The sequence below is a fragment of the Primulina huaijiensis genome, chromosome 13 (genome assembly GCF_012295235.1).
Source record: "Primulina huaijiensis isolate GDHJ02 chromosome 13, ASM1229523v2, whole genome shotgun sequence".
Lineage (NCBI taxonomy): Eukaryota > Viridiplantae > Streptophyta > Magnoliopsida > Lamiales > Gesneriaceae > Primulina > Primulina huaijiensis.
In genome coordinates this window covers 10,674,692-10,689,437 of record NC_133318.1, presented here as the reverse complement: position 1 = coordinate 10,689,437, position 14,746 = coordinate 10,674,692, and the positions used below count along the sequence as shown (strand labels likewise).

Sequence of the window (14,746 nt, the reverse complement as noted above, 5' to 3'; positions counted from 1 at the left end):
AAATTTAACTATAAATGGTCCTGACCATCTCGATCTTAGTTTTCCTGGAAATAAATGCAAACGAGAATTATAAAGTAAAACTTTTTGTCCAATTTCAAATGACTTTCTCATAATATTTTTATCATGAAAGGCTTTAGTTTTATCTTTATAAATCTTTGAATTTTCATATGCATCATTTCTTAATTCTTCAAGTTCATTTAATTGCAATTTTCTTAATTTAGATGCATCATCTAAATTAATATTAAATTCTTTAATTGCCCAATAAGCTTTATGTTCAAGTTCAACCGGTAAATGACAATGCTTACCAAAAACTAACCTATATGGTGACATCCCTAATGATGTCTTAAATGCAGTTCTATATGCACATAATGCATCAGTTAATCTTAAAGACCAATCTTTTCGATTTGGATTAACTGTTTTTTTCTAAAATTTGTTTTATTTCTCTATTTGCAAGTTCAACTTGACCATTACTTTGAGAATGATATGGGGTAGAAACTTTATGTGTAATTCCATATTTTCTTAACAAAGAAGAATGCAAAATAAATGCGTATCTTTGAATAAAGACGGTCAATAAAATCCACATTGTAAGATTTTTGCAGCTGTTTTATTAGATGAAAAATGACCTCCACATACTTTAGAATAACAAAATTTAATAACATTACTTACTTCATTGTCGGGTATGCATCGTCGAAAAATTTGGTCCGGGAAATACTTAAACAAGTAAGGATCATCCCAAAATTTTTTTTTAACTTCTATCAATAATTTATTCTTATCCTGTGAATTCCAATGAGAAGGCATTTTATTTGTCACAATAAAATTTACAATGTTAGCAAACCAGGGCATGATAGTAGCATAAAACAACTGATCATCTGGAAAATTTTCATTTATTGGTATTTCATTATGAGATGATTCAGTCATTATTCTAGATAAATGATCGGCTACGACATTTTCTTTTCCCTTTTTATCTTTAATTATAATATCAAATTCTTGTAACAATAAAATCCACCGTATTAATCTTGGCTTAGCATCTTGTTTATTTGATAAATATTTTACGACAGAATGATCAGTGTACACAATAGTAGTAGAACCAATTAAATAAGATCGAAACTTATCTAATGCAAATACTACTGAAAGTAATTCTTTTTCAGTAGTTGAATAATTTATTTGGGCACTATTTAAGGTTCTACTAGCATAATAGATTGCATACGGTTTTCCTTCTTTTCTCTGTCCTAACACAGCTCCTATAGCATAATCACTTGCATCACACATTAATTCAAATGGTAAAGGCCAATCTGGAGGTTGTAAAATAGGTGATGTAATTAAAAGATTAATTATTTTTTAAAAAGCATTTTCACATTTCTGAGTCAATTCAAATTGTGTATCTTTTGTTAAAAGATTCGAAATTGGTTTAGATATTATGCTGAAATTTTTTATAAACCTTGTATAAAAACCTACATGACCCAAGAATGATCGAACTTCTTTGACCGTTTTTGGTGATGTTAAATTAGCAATAACATCAACTTTGGCTTTATCAACTTCAATTCATTTTTCAGATATCACATGACCTAACACAATCTTAGATTTAACCATAAAATGACATTTTTCCCAATTAAAAACAAGATTTTTTTCTTCACATCGTTTTAATACTTCTTCTAGGTTTTTAAGACAATTTTCAAATGAGTTTCCAAAAACAGTTATATCATCCATAAAAACTTCTACAAATTCTTCAATCATATCACTGAAAATACTTAACGTGCATCTTTGAAAAGTAGCCGGAGCATTACATAAACCAAATGACATTCTTTTAAATGCAAAAGTTCCGAAAAGACTAGTGAAAGTAGTTTTTTCTTGATCTTTTAATGATATAGGTATTTGATAATACCCCGAATACCCATCAAGAAAACAGTAATAAGAATTTCCTGCTACTTTTTCTAGAATTTGATCTAAAAATGGTAGAGGGAAATGATATTTTCTAGTTGCATCATTCAATTTTCTATAATCAATACACATACGCCAACTAGATGGAATCCTAGCATGTAATAACTCTCCCTTTTCATTTTTTATAACAGTGATGCCTGACTTTTTAGGTACTACTTGTGTTGGACTTATCCATTTACTATCTGAGATGGGATAGATAATTCCAGCGTCTAATAGTTTTAATACTTCATTCTTAACAACTTCTTTCATATGTGGATTTAACCTTCTTTGTGGTAGCTGATATGTTTTAGCATTTTCTTCTAAATTAATTTTATGTGTGCAAATTAAATGATTTATACCTTTTATATCTTTCAAAGTCCATCCAATTGCATTTTTATATTTTTTGAAGTAATTTAATTAAATCTTCTTCTTGATTTGATAGAATAATGGAAGAAATTACAACAGAAAATATTTTATTTTCACCAAGAAATACATATTTCAATTCGAATGATAAAAATTTTAATTCAAGTTTTGTATTATCATCTTGTTTAAAATTATTTTCAGACTCAAAATTTTCTATTAGAAAAACTTCAGATTGTTGATTTAAGTTTTCTTCTTGTATATTTTCTTCCACAATTGTTTCAATTTCATTATCATATTCATTTTCATTAATACTTGGTTGTTTACATAAATTGAACACATTAAGTTCTAGAGTCATATTTCCAAAAGACAATTTCATTATTCCATTTCGACAATTAATTAAAGCATTTGAAGTTGCTAGAAATGGTCGTCCCAATATTACTGGAATTTCATTATGTACTTCTATTGGTTGTGTATCCAAAACAATAAAATCTACAGGATATATGAATTTATCAACTTGAACCAACACATCTTCTACAATACCTCTAGGTATTTTGATTGACCTATCCGCCAGTAAGAGAGTAACAGAAGTGGGTTTTAATTCTCCTAAATTAAGTTTTTCATAAACTGAATAAGGAAGTAAATTCACACTTGCTCCCAAATCTAACAAAGCTTTTTTAATTTTATTTTCTCCAATAATACATGAAATTGTTGGACAACCAGGATCTTTATATTTTAAACTAGAATTATTTTGAAGAATAGAACTTACTTGTTCAGCCAAGAATGCTTTCTTCTTCACATGCAATTTTCTCTTCACAGTACATAAGTCTTTTAAAAATTTTGCATATGAAGGTACTTGTTTAATAGCATCTAATAATGGAATATTTATCTTTACTTGTTTAAAAACTTCATAGATATCAGAATCATTTTTTTGTTTTTTATGATTTGTTAATGCATGAGGAAATGGTGGAGGTTTATTTGATTCATTTACTATTTCAGATGATTTATCATTCAACATATTATTTTTAGAATTTAAGGTATCATCATTCTCAAAAGTATCAGGATTATCATCCTTACTCTTTGATTTTAAATGATCCTTGTTTTCATTACTATATGGATCATTAACTATTTTACCACTTCTAAGGGTAATAACAGATTTTATTTGATCAATTTTTTCATTTTTTAATTCTTGATTTTGATTTTTAGGATTAGGTTGAGGTTGAGATGGAAATTTTCCTTTTTCATGAATATTAAGTGCAGATGCAAATTTTGCAAGAGTTTCTTTCAAATCAGTCATAGATTGACTGTTTTGAATATTGATAGATTCTTGCTTTTGGATAAATGCATGAATTACATCTTCAAAGTTTTTTCTTGGAGGTGTAACATAAGGAATATAACCTTGATGATTTTGGTTATTTTGAAAATATTGTTGTGAGGGTTGTGCATTATTATCATTCCTCCAACTAAAATTAGGATGATTTTTCCATCCAGGATTATATGATGTTGAAAAAGGATCTAGTATTGGTTTTTTATAATTGTTAACATAATTTGCTTGTTCATGGAGACATTCTTTAAATGAAGGTAATGTTGGACAATCTTTTGTAGCATGATCATGTGTATCACATATATGACAAACAATTTCTTGAATACTTTTTAATTGACCACTCTTTTTCATTTCTAATGACTCAATTTTTCTTGCTAAAGATGCAAGTTTAGCTTGAATATCTATATCATCTTTAAGATTATAGATACCACCCCCATTTGTTGAATTATTGATTTTAGTTGTTGGTGGTTCTATTGTGTCTATATTATCCCAATTTTGAGCATTTTCTGCTAATGAATCCAAATACTCCATAGTTTCATTTGGGTTTTTATCTTCAAAAGTTCCATTACACATGAATTCTATCATATGTCTATCTTTAGGTATTAAACCTTCATAAAAGTGAGAAACTATTCTCCATGTTTCAAAACCATGATGTGAGCATGTATTAATTAATTCTTTATATCTATCCCAACATTGATAAAATGTTTCTCCTTGTTTTTGAGAAAAAATAGTAATTTGTCTTTTAAAAGAGGTTGTTCTATGGGAAGGAACAAACTTTTTGAGAAATTGTTGTTGCATTTCTTCCCATGATCTTATTGAACTTGATCTCAAATTTTGTAGCCATGTTTTAACTTTATCTTTTAAAGAAAAAGGGAAAAGCTTTAATCGAACTATATCCATGCTACAATTTTGATCATTATAAGTGTTACAAACTTTCTCAAATTCTCTTAGATGTAAATACGGATTTTCAGAATCTAAGCTATGAAAATTTGGTAAAAGTTGAATAATTTGAGGTTTAAAGTTGAAATTTGATGCATAAGTAGGAAAAACTAAACAAGATGGGGCACTAGTTCTAATAGGGTTCATATGGTGCCTAAGTGTTCTTAATTGATCATGTTCTAGATTATTATTATTATTATTGTTATTATTGTTATCATTATCCTGATTATTTGAATTATCATCCATGTTTAAATTATTTTCAGATACTCGAATAAGTCTACCACTTTTTTTTCGACTCCAAATACTCTTACAAAAAAAAAAACCAACACAATACTTATAAATAAAACATAATTAACAAATATAAACTTTTTTTATACCTCCCGGGCAACGGCGCCAAAAACTTGCTACTACTTCAATTATTATTCACCCAAGTGTAGGTTGCCTGCAAGTAATATATTTCGTAAGTACGAGATCGATCCACAGAGAGGTTATTTTAAGTTTAAATTTATTAATTTATAGATTACCAAATGCAAGAACGAAGTTTACAAATTATAAATTTTGTCAAGGCTCGAGGATTTATTCTTGGTTTATGCAATATTGTTTAACTAAAAGTAAAACAAAGGAAACCACCATAAATAATGGTTCCAAGAAAATAAAAATATTTAAACACACACCTAATATAATATAGTTCCCACTATAGAAAATACCGAATTCACCGATATTTTATATATGGTACCTATGATTATATATATAACTATATAAATATATAACTGCATAAAATAAATGTTAAATTAAATCATTATATTTCATTTAGAACAACCGGCAGAACCACGCTATTGCCTAAATGAAATATATGATTTAATAAGTTAGTTACGGGAAAGTAAAAGTTAGTTGCGATAAAGTAAAAGTTAGATGCGGAAAGTAAAAGTTAGTTGCAATAAAATAAATATTAGATGCGGAAAGTAAAAGTTAGTTGCGATAAAGTAAATGTTAGATTATTAGATATCATAGTATTTCATTTAGAACAACCGGCAGAGTCACGCTATCGTCAAAATGAAATATATTATATATATATATATATATATATGTATAATATAACAATAATAATTGATGAAATATTTATTGTATCAAAATTAAACAACAAATCAAGATAACCACGTAAATGGTATCAAGCATTTGATGTAAATTGATAACAACAAATAGTTCATTTTTATACCTACAATAAAAAGAAATTAGCAAAATGAAAAGAAATAAAGAAAGAATATACAAAATATAAACAATCTTACTTCACCAAGAATTCATCCTCTTCACCTTGACATAAAAGATTTAGCTTTCCACGAACTTACTTTTGATCAACACTAAAAACATCACTCATAATTTGGAAAATGAAAAATATATTGGAACTTAGAACTTTTATACACACTCACATTATATTTTACAATGAGATAGAATGATTATCAAGCTAGCACAAGGCCTCTATTTATAGTCCAAATGAGAGAAATGGTCAAAAATTTTATTAATGCAATGTAGTTGTAATAGTAGTCTTTGTCTCCTCCAACTTCAATTCCATGTCCCTTCTTACAATGCTTTGTTCCACGACCTTAATCACCGAATTTGACTCTGCTCAAAACAGTAAACATGTGGGAAATTGTCTGTAGATGAATTGTACCACTTGTTTCACCTCATTTGGTTAAATATTGAAATAATTATGATTTTTTTACTATATGCTGGTAATGATGAAAGTAAATTTGTCCTCCTTTTCATATTTTCACAATTTGATCATCTTAACCAACTTTTTAGGCAATCATGTCTTCTGCAAAGTTGTAGATAATTTCTCAAGAATTCCAAACATGTTTGAATCACCTCTATTTGAATTTTCTCGCTTGAGTTATCATTATTTTACTAACACGTAGAAAACCTGAAAATAAAACATATTTAGTAAGACATATAAATATAAACACACAATACTAAAATAACATAATTTTTTAATTTTAATGAAACTTAAATTAACATATAATAAATTATTAATTATAAGTTTTATAACTAAGAAGCCGTTTCAAGGGCCTAACAAGGGAAAAGGACAGCAACCACAGAAGAAGGCTGCTCAGAAACTTACTGAATATCCGGTGTGCCCAAAGTGCAGTCGCAAGCATGAAGGAGAATGTCTATGGGGTTCTGGCAAGTGCTTCAAGTGTGGATACACTGACGACATGCTCAAGAACTGTCCACAGTGGAAGCAACATACAGACTCAGGGCCGAGTCTTTGCGATGCATGCCGAGGAAGCAGACCCAGAAACTACACTCTTGACATGTAATATAATTTATTCAACACCGTATTATTTGTTGGAATTTATTTTTCATGATTCGAAATTTTGGGGTATACTAGTAGGATAATTTTTGAAATTTGCATGAGAACTTTAGGATGGTGGATTTAGACTATTCATGAGATTAAGTTAGCCTTTTTGTGAATTGTTGGGTTGAGTGTATGCTAATATTATCTCAGGGAGAATCTATATAACGGGAGTAGCCACAAATGCTCTATTAGATTACGGGGCTACTCATTCTTTTATATCAGAAGGTTTTGTGAGATTTTTGGACGTCAAGCCCACCAGGCTTGACGTGAGTTATTCTGTGACCATTCCATCTGGAGAGAAACTGTCTACTTCTAGTGTGGTCAGAGACTTGAGTCTCGAGCTACAAGGCCACACAGTCTATGCTGACCTTATAGTATTGCCGATGCCCGAGTTTGACATCATTCTAGGAATGGATTGGTTGTCAAAGAATGGAGTAACAATTGACTTCCAACAAAAATCAGTGAGGGTCAGACCATTAGGTGAAGAGGAGTTTGTGTTCGAGCCAAGTGGACGCAACAACTTACCGCGGATGATATCATGTCTTCATGCGAGGAAGCTTATGCTTAGGGGCTGCCAAGCATTCTTAGCGAGCATTATTTCAGCCCCTGTTGCAACCAGTCAGACAGTAGCAGAGGTCCCGGTTGTCAGAGATTTTCCCGATGTATTCCCTGAAGATATCGCAGGTATCCCACCTGAGCGCGAGGTGGAGTTTTCTATTGAACTTATGCCGGGTACAGTGCCAATCTCCAAGGCACCATATCGATTAGCGCCCGCAGATATGAAGGAGCTCAAACAGCAGATACAAGAGCTATTGGATAAAGGATTCATACGCCCTAGTTGCTCACCTTGGGGCGCACCAGTACTCTTCGTGAAGAAGAAGGATGGAAGCATGAGGCTTTGCATCGATTACTGAGAGTTGAACATAGTTACAGTGAAGAATAAGTACCCACTGCCTAGGATCGAGGACTTATTCGATCAATTGCAAGGAGCTTCTATGTTTTCTAAGATAGATCTTCGCTCTGGATACCATCAGCTAAGGGTGAAAGACGCAGATGTGCACAAAACTGCCTTCAGAACTCGCTATGGGCATTACAAATTCCTAGTTATGCCGTTTGGATTGACAAATGCTTCAGCGATCTTCATGGATCTCATGAATCGCGTATTTCAGCCTTACTTGGATCAGTTTGTCATTGTTTTCATAGATGACATCTGCAACGCCCCAGATTCGACGACTGTCCTCACTATACCAAGTCGAGTCTTTCCAGCGTGCTTATGTCCTCACTCACACGCACCCTAGGAAACTTCCCAGGGGGGCACCCATCCCAAAATTTCCCCAAGTCAAGCACGCTTAACTGTGGAGTTCTTATGTGAGGAGCTACCGAAAAGAAGATGCACCTTCGTGATATGAGTAGTACATATCAAATCTTTTAAGCCCGCTTCAACTGTACAGTCCATTACATTGAACAGTCTCGGAATCCCTCTCCTTCCGGTGTAAGATCGGTTCATTCATGTTCCCTCCGCCTAGAAGCCTGCCAGGAGCCGCTCATTGTCCGTGCAACTTCATGGCACCGGCGATCACCCCCCGCCCTCTTCGGCCCCGGGCCTCACAACATCCTCATTTATTCAAAGAACCATGAGGAGCATTACGAGCACCTACGCACTGCATTGCAAGTACTGCAGAATCGTAAGTTGTTTGCAAAATTCAGCAAGTGTGAATTTTGGTTAGAGAAGGTGGCATTTTTGGGACATGTTATTTCTTGTAGTGGCATTGAAGTTGATCCGTCCAAGGTAGAAACAGTGAAAGATTGGGTTGAACCGAAGAACGCATCAGAGATCCACAGTTTCTTGGGCTTAGCGGGTTACTATAGAAAATTCATCCAGGGATTTTCTTCTATTGTAGTGCCATTCACCTCATTGATGAAGAAGAATGCCAAGTTTGTATGGAGTGCTGTCAGAAAAGCTTTGACACTTTGAAGCAAGCTCTTATAACAGCGCCAGTTTTAGCCATGCCATCAGGGCAAGGTGATAAACATAAAAATTGTACATTAATTAAATGTTTTACAATATAAATATATAGTTTTTGTTTTATTAAATGTTTAAATATTATATTTTTTATAATAAATTGTGTAAAATATAAGTTGTTGTGTAATTACAAGTTTTTACTATTTTTTACAGGTTCGATAAAATAAGAATAAACTTGGCATTGAAAATGGGATTAAGATGATTCTTGGACCTGTAGAAAGTTGATTCTAATATCTACAATATTGTTGACAAGCATGAGATAAAAATCCTATCACAATTGGGATCAAATTAAGCAACAAATAAAGTTACCAAAGGAGTGGCAGTTTTACCATGCTCTAGTATTTTGACCATATCTCTCAAATTACTTGGTCAAATGGTTTGAAAAAAATACCACAACTAGACAACTCAATTATCCACATGTTTTTTTTTATGTGAAGAAGCAAATTCAAAGATGAAGATTTTCAAAAGTGATGTGAAATATAATATAATATCTTGGAACACCATTGAAGACTTATGTGTAAAAAAATAATATTTTATTTGTGGTTGTCTCCCCAAATTTGGCTATAAATAGGGGTGCATTGTAATGTATTGAGATATCCCTCATTCTATGAACAAACCTTTGAGTTCATAATATTTCTCTCTATATTTTTCCTTTATTTCTTCATTTAAATACAATTAGCATGTTAATTTCATATTCAAAGTTTTACACTTTGAATAATGAATAGCTAACTTCCTAAAGTTGAGATGATAAGGTGAAACTCTTGGCATGATAATAAGGTTATTAAAAGGTAAGAATCTATGTTTTATATTATTTAATCATTATTTATTGTTTATGTTATATTTATTTCTTTAAGCATTTTTATACCCTACTTATAAGTGGGAGTTTTGATTTATTGTTGCTATATGTTACACTAAATTCTTGGAACCATTTAAATGTTAGTTTGGTATTACCAACCATTTAAAGTGGATGCCTTGATTTATTATATATAAATATATTATAATATTAAATTCTTGGAACCATTTAAATGTTAGTTTGGTTTTACCAACCATTTAACTTGGATTCCTTGATTTATTATATATGAATATATCATAGTATTAATTTATTGGTACCATTTAAATGTTTGTTTGGTTTTACCAACCATTTAAAGTGGGAACCTTGATTTAGTGTTTACAAATATATATAGCACAATAAATACTTGACCACATTTATAAGTTTTGGTATATATTATATACTTATAAGATAATAATTTATAACATAATATAAATATGATTATTTAATATATTGGAACCATTTTATTAAGTGGATTTCAATATTGTTCGTTAATGTTAACTTTATTAAAATACCAAGAGTGGATCCTTTAATCTCAACTACTTAAATTAAAATTTGAACAATTAAAATTTACCCATTAAAGATTCAAACAATTAAAATTAAAAAGAAACAAAAACAAAAACAAAACAAAAAGACATTGTAGTGGACTTGTAATTACCTTAGCTTCCCTGTGGATACGATATCGGACTCACCGAATTATACTACTTGTGGACAACCTGCTCTTGGGAGTGCAACAATCAAAGTGACAACAAGTTTTTGGCGCCGTTGCCGGGGAAGTATAATTTAATTTCAAGTCTATTTAATTTTGTTTATAGTTTATTTTTCTTTATTTGAATTTTTATTGCTTTTGTGTGTTTTTATTCTTTTGCATTTGCATTTGCATGAGCATTATTTGGTCACGTACACTTAGTGGTCGACTCATTCGAAATAACCCTTTATTTTCACAAAACATGGCGGAAGAACCCATCCAAGAAAATGAAGATGAAATTCAATCTCAACATGATCATGATAGACGAAGAACACTTAGAGATCACATGAATCCTACACGTACTAGTGCACCTTCATGTCTAGTTTTTCCCCCTGATGCATCTCATTTCAATTTTAAGCCTGGTATTATCCAACTTTTACCCAATTTTCATGGCTTAGATTCTGAAAATCCATACATGCATTTACGAGAGTTTGAAGAAGTGTGCAACACATATAATGATCTAAATTGTAGCATGAACACCATTCGACTTAAGCTTTTTCCTTTTTCTTTAAAAGATAAAGCTAAAACTTGGCTACAAAATCTTAGATCGGGATCCATTCGAACTTGGGATGAATTGCAACAACAATTTTTGAAAAAGTTTTTTCCATCTCATAGAACAAATTCTTTCAAAAGGCAAATCATCACTTTCACTCAAAAACAAGGAGAAACTTTTTATCAGTGTTGGGATAGATATAAAGAATTGCTTAATCTTTGTCCACATCATGGTTTTGAAATTTGGAGAGTTGTTTCTCAATTTTATGAAGGCTTAACACCTAAAGATAGGCAAATGGTTGAATTTATGTGTAATGGAACATTTGAAGATAAAGATCCAAATGAGGCAATTGAGTATCTCGATTCATTAGCTGAAAATGCTCAAAATTGGGACACTATAGGTACAATCGAACCATCAAACAAGATTCAATCTCCTACATCTGGTGGAGGTATGTACACTCTCAAAGATGAACATGATCTTCAAGCTAGATTTACCTCTTTGGCAAGAAAAGTTGAGGCACTTGAATTGAAAAAGAATGGTCAATTAAAATCTGTTCAAGAAATTGCATGTCACATCTGTGATACAAGTGATCATTCTACAAAAGATTGTCCCACTTTGCCTTCTTTTAAAGAATGTCTCCATGAACAAGCCAATGTTTTAAACAATCTCAAAAGGCCAAATTTTGAACCATTTTCTCAAAGTTACAATCCAGGTTGGCGAAATCATCCAAATTTTAGTTGGAGGAATGATAATGCTGCACAATTTTCACAACCACATTTCCAAAATCAACAAAATTTTCAAAATTATGCACCTTATGTTCCTCCACCTAAAAGGAATTTGGAAGATATATTGAATTCTTTCATTGCAAAGCAAGAGTCTATCAATACTCAAACTGCTCAAACCATGACAGATTTGAAAGATACTCTTGCTAAATTTGCATATGCACTTAATGTTCATGAAAAAGGTAAATTTCCTTCACAACCTCTGCCTAATCCCAAGGATCATCATTCACAAACTGGAACTTCTGGAACTCAACCGATGGATCAGGTAAAATCTGTTATTACCCTTCGAAGTGGTAAGGTTGTGGAAAAATCCATTCTTGAACCTTGTGAAGATGATGATAAATCAACTCCAAAGGGTAAGGAAGTGGAACCCATAACTTGCGAAGAGGAGGTTCAACAGACAGTGTCACCACCATTCCCTCATGCATTGAAAAATACAAAAAAATCAAATTTGAATTCTGATATATATGATATTTTTAAACAAGTAAAAGTTAATATTCCTTTATTAGATGCAATAAAACAGGTACCATCATATGCCAAATTTTTGAAAGACTTGTGCACTGTGAAAAGAAAATTGAATGTGAAAAAGAAAGCATTTTTAGCCGAACAAGTAAGTGCAATCATTCAAAATAATAATGCTTTGAAATACAAAGACCCTGGTTGTCCTACTATTTCTTGTATTATTGGAGAACGAAAGATTAAAAAAGCCTTGCTTGACCTTGGAGCTAGTGTGAATTTACTTCCATATTCAGTTTATCAAGAACTCAATCTAGGCGAGTTAAAACCTACTTCGGTAACACTTTTACTTGCTGATAGATCTGTTAAAGTGCCAAGAGGTATGGTAGAAGACGTGTTGGTCCAAGTTGATAACTTTGTATATCCTGTCGATTTCATAGTTTTAGATACACAACCTATCGAAGCTTGTAATGCAATTCCTGTAATTTTAGGTCGTCCATTTTTAGCAACTTCTAATGCTCTTATAAATTGCAGGAATGGAATAATGAAGTTGTCATTTGGTAACATGACCTTGGAGCTTAATGTGTTTAATCTTTGTAAGCAACCACATGACAAAGGAGATGAAAGTGAAGATGAAAATCTTATTGAAACTCTTGTGGAAGAAAACATTCAAGAAGGGAGTACTCGTGATCAATTAGATATTTGTTCAATTGAAACTGTTAAAGAAAATATTGAAATTGATCTTGATGATTTTATCAGGTATCACTCGTTACCAGGATCAGAGAAAGAATTTGATGCAAAATATGAGAACAAAGACGAACCACCCATATTGGAGTTAAAACCCTTGCCAGAAGAATTGAAGTATGCATTTCTTGGAGAAGATGAAACATATCCGGTGGTAATTTCTTCCAAACTAGCAAGTGATGAAGAAGGTAAATTAGTTGATATGCTTAAAAGACATAAAAATGCAATTGGTTGGACACTAAAAGATCTCAAGGGCATTAATCCACTAATTTGCACTCACAAAATTCACTTAGAAGAAAATGCAAAAACATCTCAACAACCACAAAGGAGATTAAATCCACACATGAAAGATGTTGTGAAAACTGAAGTTCTCAAACTACTTGATGTTGGGATTATCTACCCTATTTCTGATAGTAAGTGGGTAAGCCCAACACAAGTAGTTCCGAAAAAATCTGGCATCACAGTGATAAAAAATGAAAAAGGTGAATTGTTAACAAGTCGAGTCCCATCTAGTTGGCGGATGTGTATTGATTATAGAAAATTAAATGACGCCACTAGAAAAGATCATTTTCCATTACCATTTTTGGATCAAATTTTAGAAAGAGTAGCAGGTCATCCATACTACTGTTTTCTTGATGGATATTCAGGTTATTATCAAATTCCCATTGCACTCGAAGATCAAGATAAAACTACATTCACATGTCCTTTTGGAACATTTGCATTTAGAAGGATGCCATTTGGATTATGCAATGCCCCAGCAACATTTCAAAGATGTATGCTAAGCATTTTTTGCGACATGGTTGAAAATTGTTTGGAAATTTTCATGGATGATTTAACTGTCTTTGGGAATACATTTGATAATTGTCTTGAAAATTTGGAAAAAGTTTTAAAAAGATGCGAGGAAAAAGGTCTTATTTTAAATTGGGAAAAATGTCATTACATGATTACTTCTGGAATTGTTTTGGGACATGTCGTGTCATCTCATGGAATTGAAGTTGATAAAGCAAAAGTTGATGTCATTGCCAATTTACCCCCTCCAAAAACCATTAAAGAAATTCGCTCATTTTTGGGACATGCTGGATTTTATAGGAGGTTTATAAAGGACTTTAGTTTAATCTCTAAACCCATTTGTAACCTCTTAACAAAAGACACTGCATTTGAGTGGACTCAAGAATGTCAAAATGCTTTTGATAAAATCATTCGACATTTAACATCAGCTCCTATCATGCAACCTCCTGATTGGTCTTTACCATTTGAAATCATGTGCGATGCGAGTGATTATGCAGTCGGTGCAGTATTGGGTCAAAGAAGAAACGGTAAGCCTTATGTGATATATTATGCAAGTAGAACTTTAAACAATGCTCAAATGAATTACTCCACAACTGAAAAAGAACTACTTGCTGTAATATTTGCATTAGATAAATTTCGTTCTTATTTGATTGGATCAACAACTATCGTGTTTACTGATCATTCTGCTATTAGATATTTGTTGACCAAACAGGATGCAAAGCCACGACTGATACGATGGATTTTGTTGCTCCAAGAATTTGACATTGTGATCAAAGATAAAAAAGGAACCGAGAATGTCGTAGCCGATCATTTATCGAGACTAGTAACAGGATCATCTTGTGAAATGACACCAATTAACGATAATTTTCCTGATGAACATCTATTTTCAGTTACTACTACACCTTGGTTTGCTAACATAGTAAATTTTCTTGTGACAGGAAAATTGCCACTGCAATGGAGTTCTCAAGATAAAAGAAAATTTTTGAATG

At 31.9% G+C, this 14,746-nt stretch overlaps 2 protein-coding genes across 2 annotated transcripts in view; both read left to right on the top strand.

The window, feature by feature from the left end:
* LOC140991206 (uncharacterized) overlaps positions 1-7,807 on the top strand; it is a 27,111-nt gene extending 19,304 nt beyond the window's left edge. Inside the window, exons 2-3 of the mRNA XM_073461154.1 lie at positions 7,044-7,267; positions 7,646-7,807. Of these exons, the coding sequence (XP_073317255.1) occupies positions 7,044-7,267; positions 7,646-7,807 (386 nt within the window). The remainder of the gene's footprint in view (positions 1-7,043; positions 7,268-7,645) is intronic.
* A 2,888-nt stretch (positions 7,808-10,695) lies between these two features.
* The window catches only part of LOC140991204 (uncharacterized), a 5,447-nt gene continuing 1,396 nt past the window's right edge, over positions 10,696-14,746 (top strand). The window contains exons 1-7 of the mRNA XM_073461153.1: positions 10,696-10,798; positions 11,273-11,524; positions 11,618-12,252; positions 12,292-12,541; positions 12,716-13,144; positions 13,580-13,862; positions 14,433-14,486. Of these exons, the coding sequence (XP_073317254.1) occupies positions 10,696-10,798; positions 11,273-11,524; positions 11,618-12,252; positions 12,292-12,541; positions 12,716-13,144; positions 13,580-13,862; positions 14,433-14,486 (2,006 nt within the window). The remainder of the gene's footprint in view (positions 10,799-11,272; positions 11,525-11,617; positions 12,253-12,291; positions 12,542-12,715; positions 13,145-13,579; positions 13,863-14,432; positions 14,487-14,746) is intronic.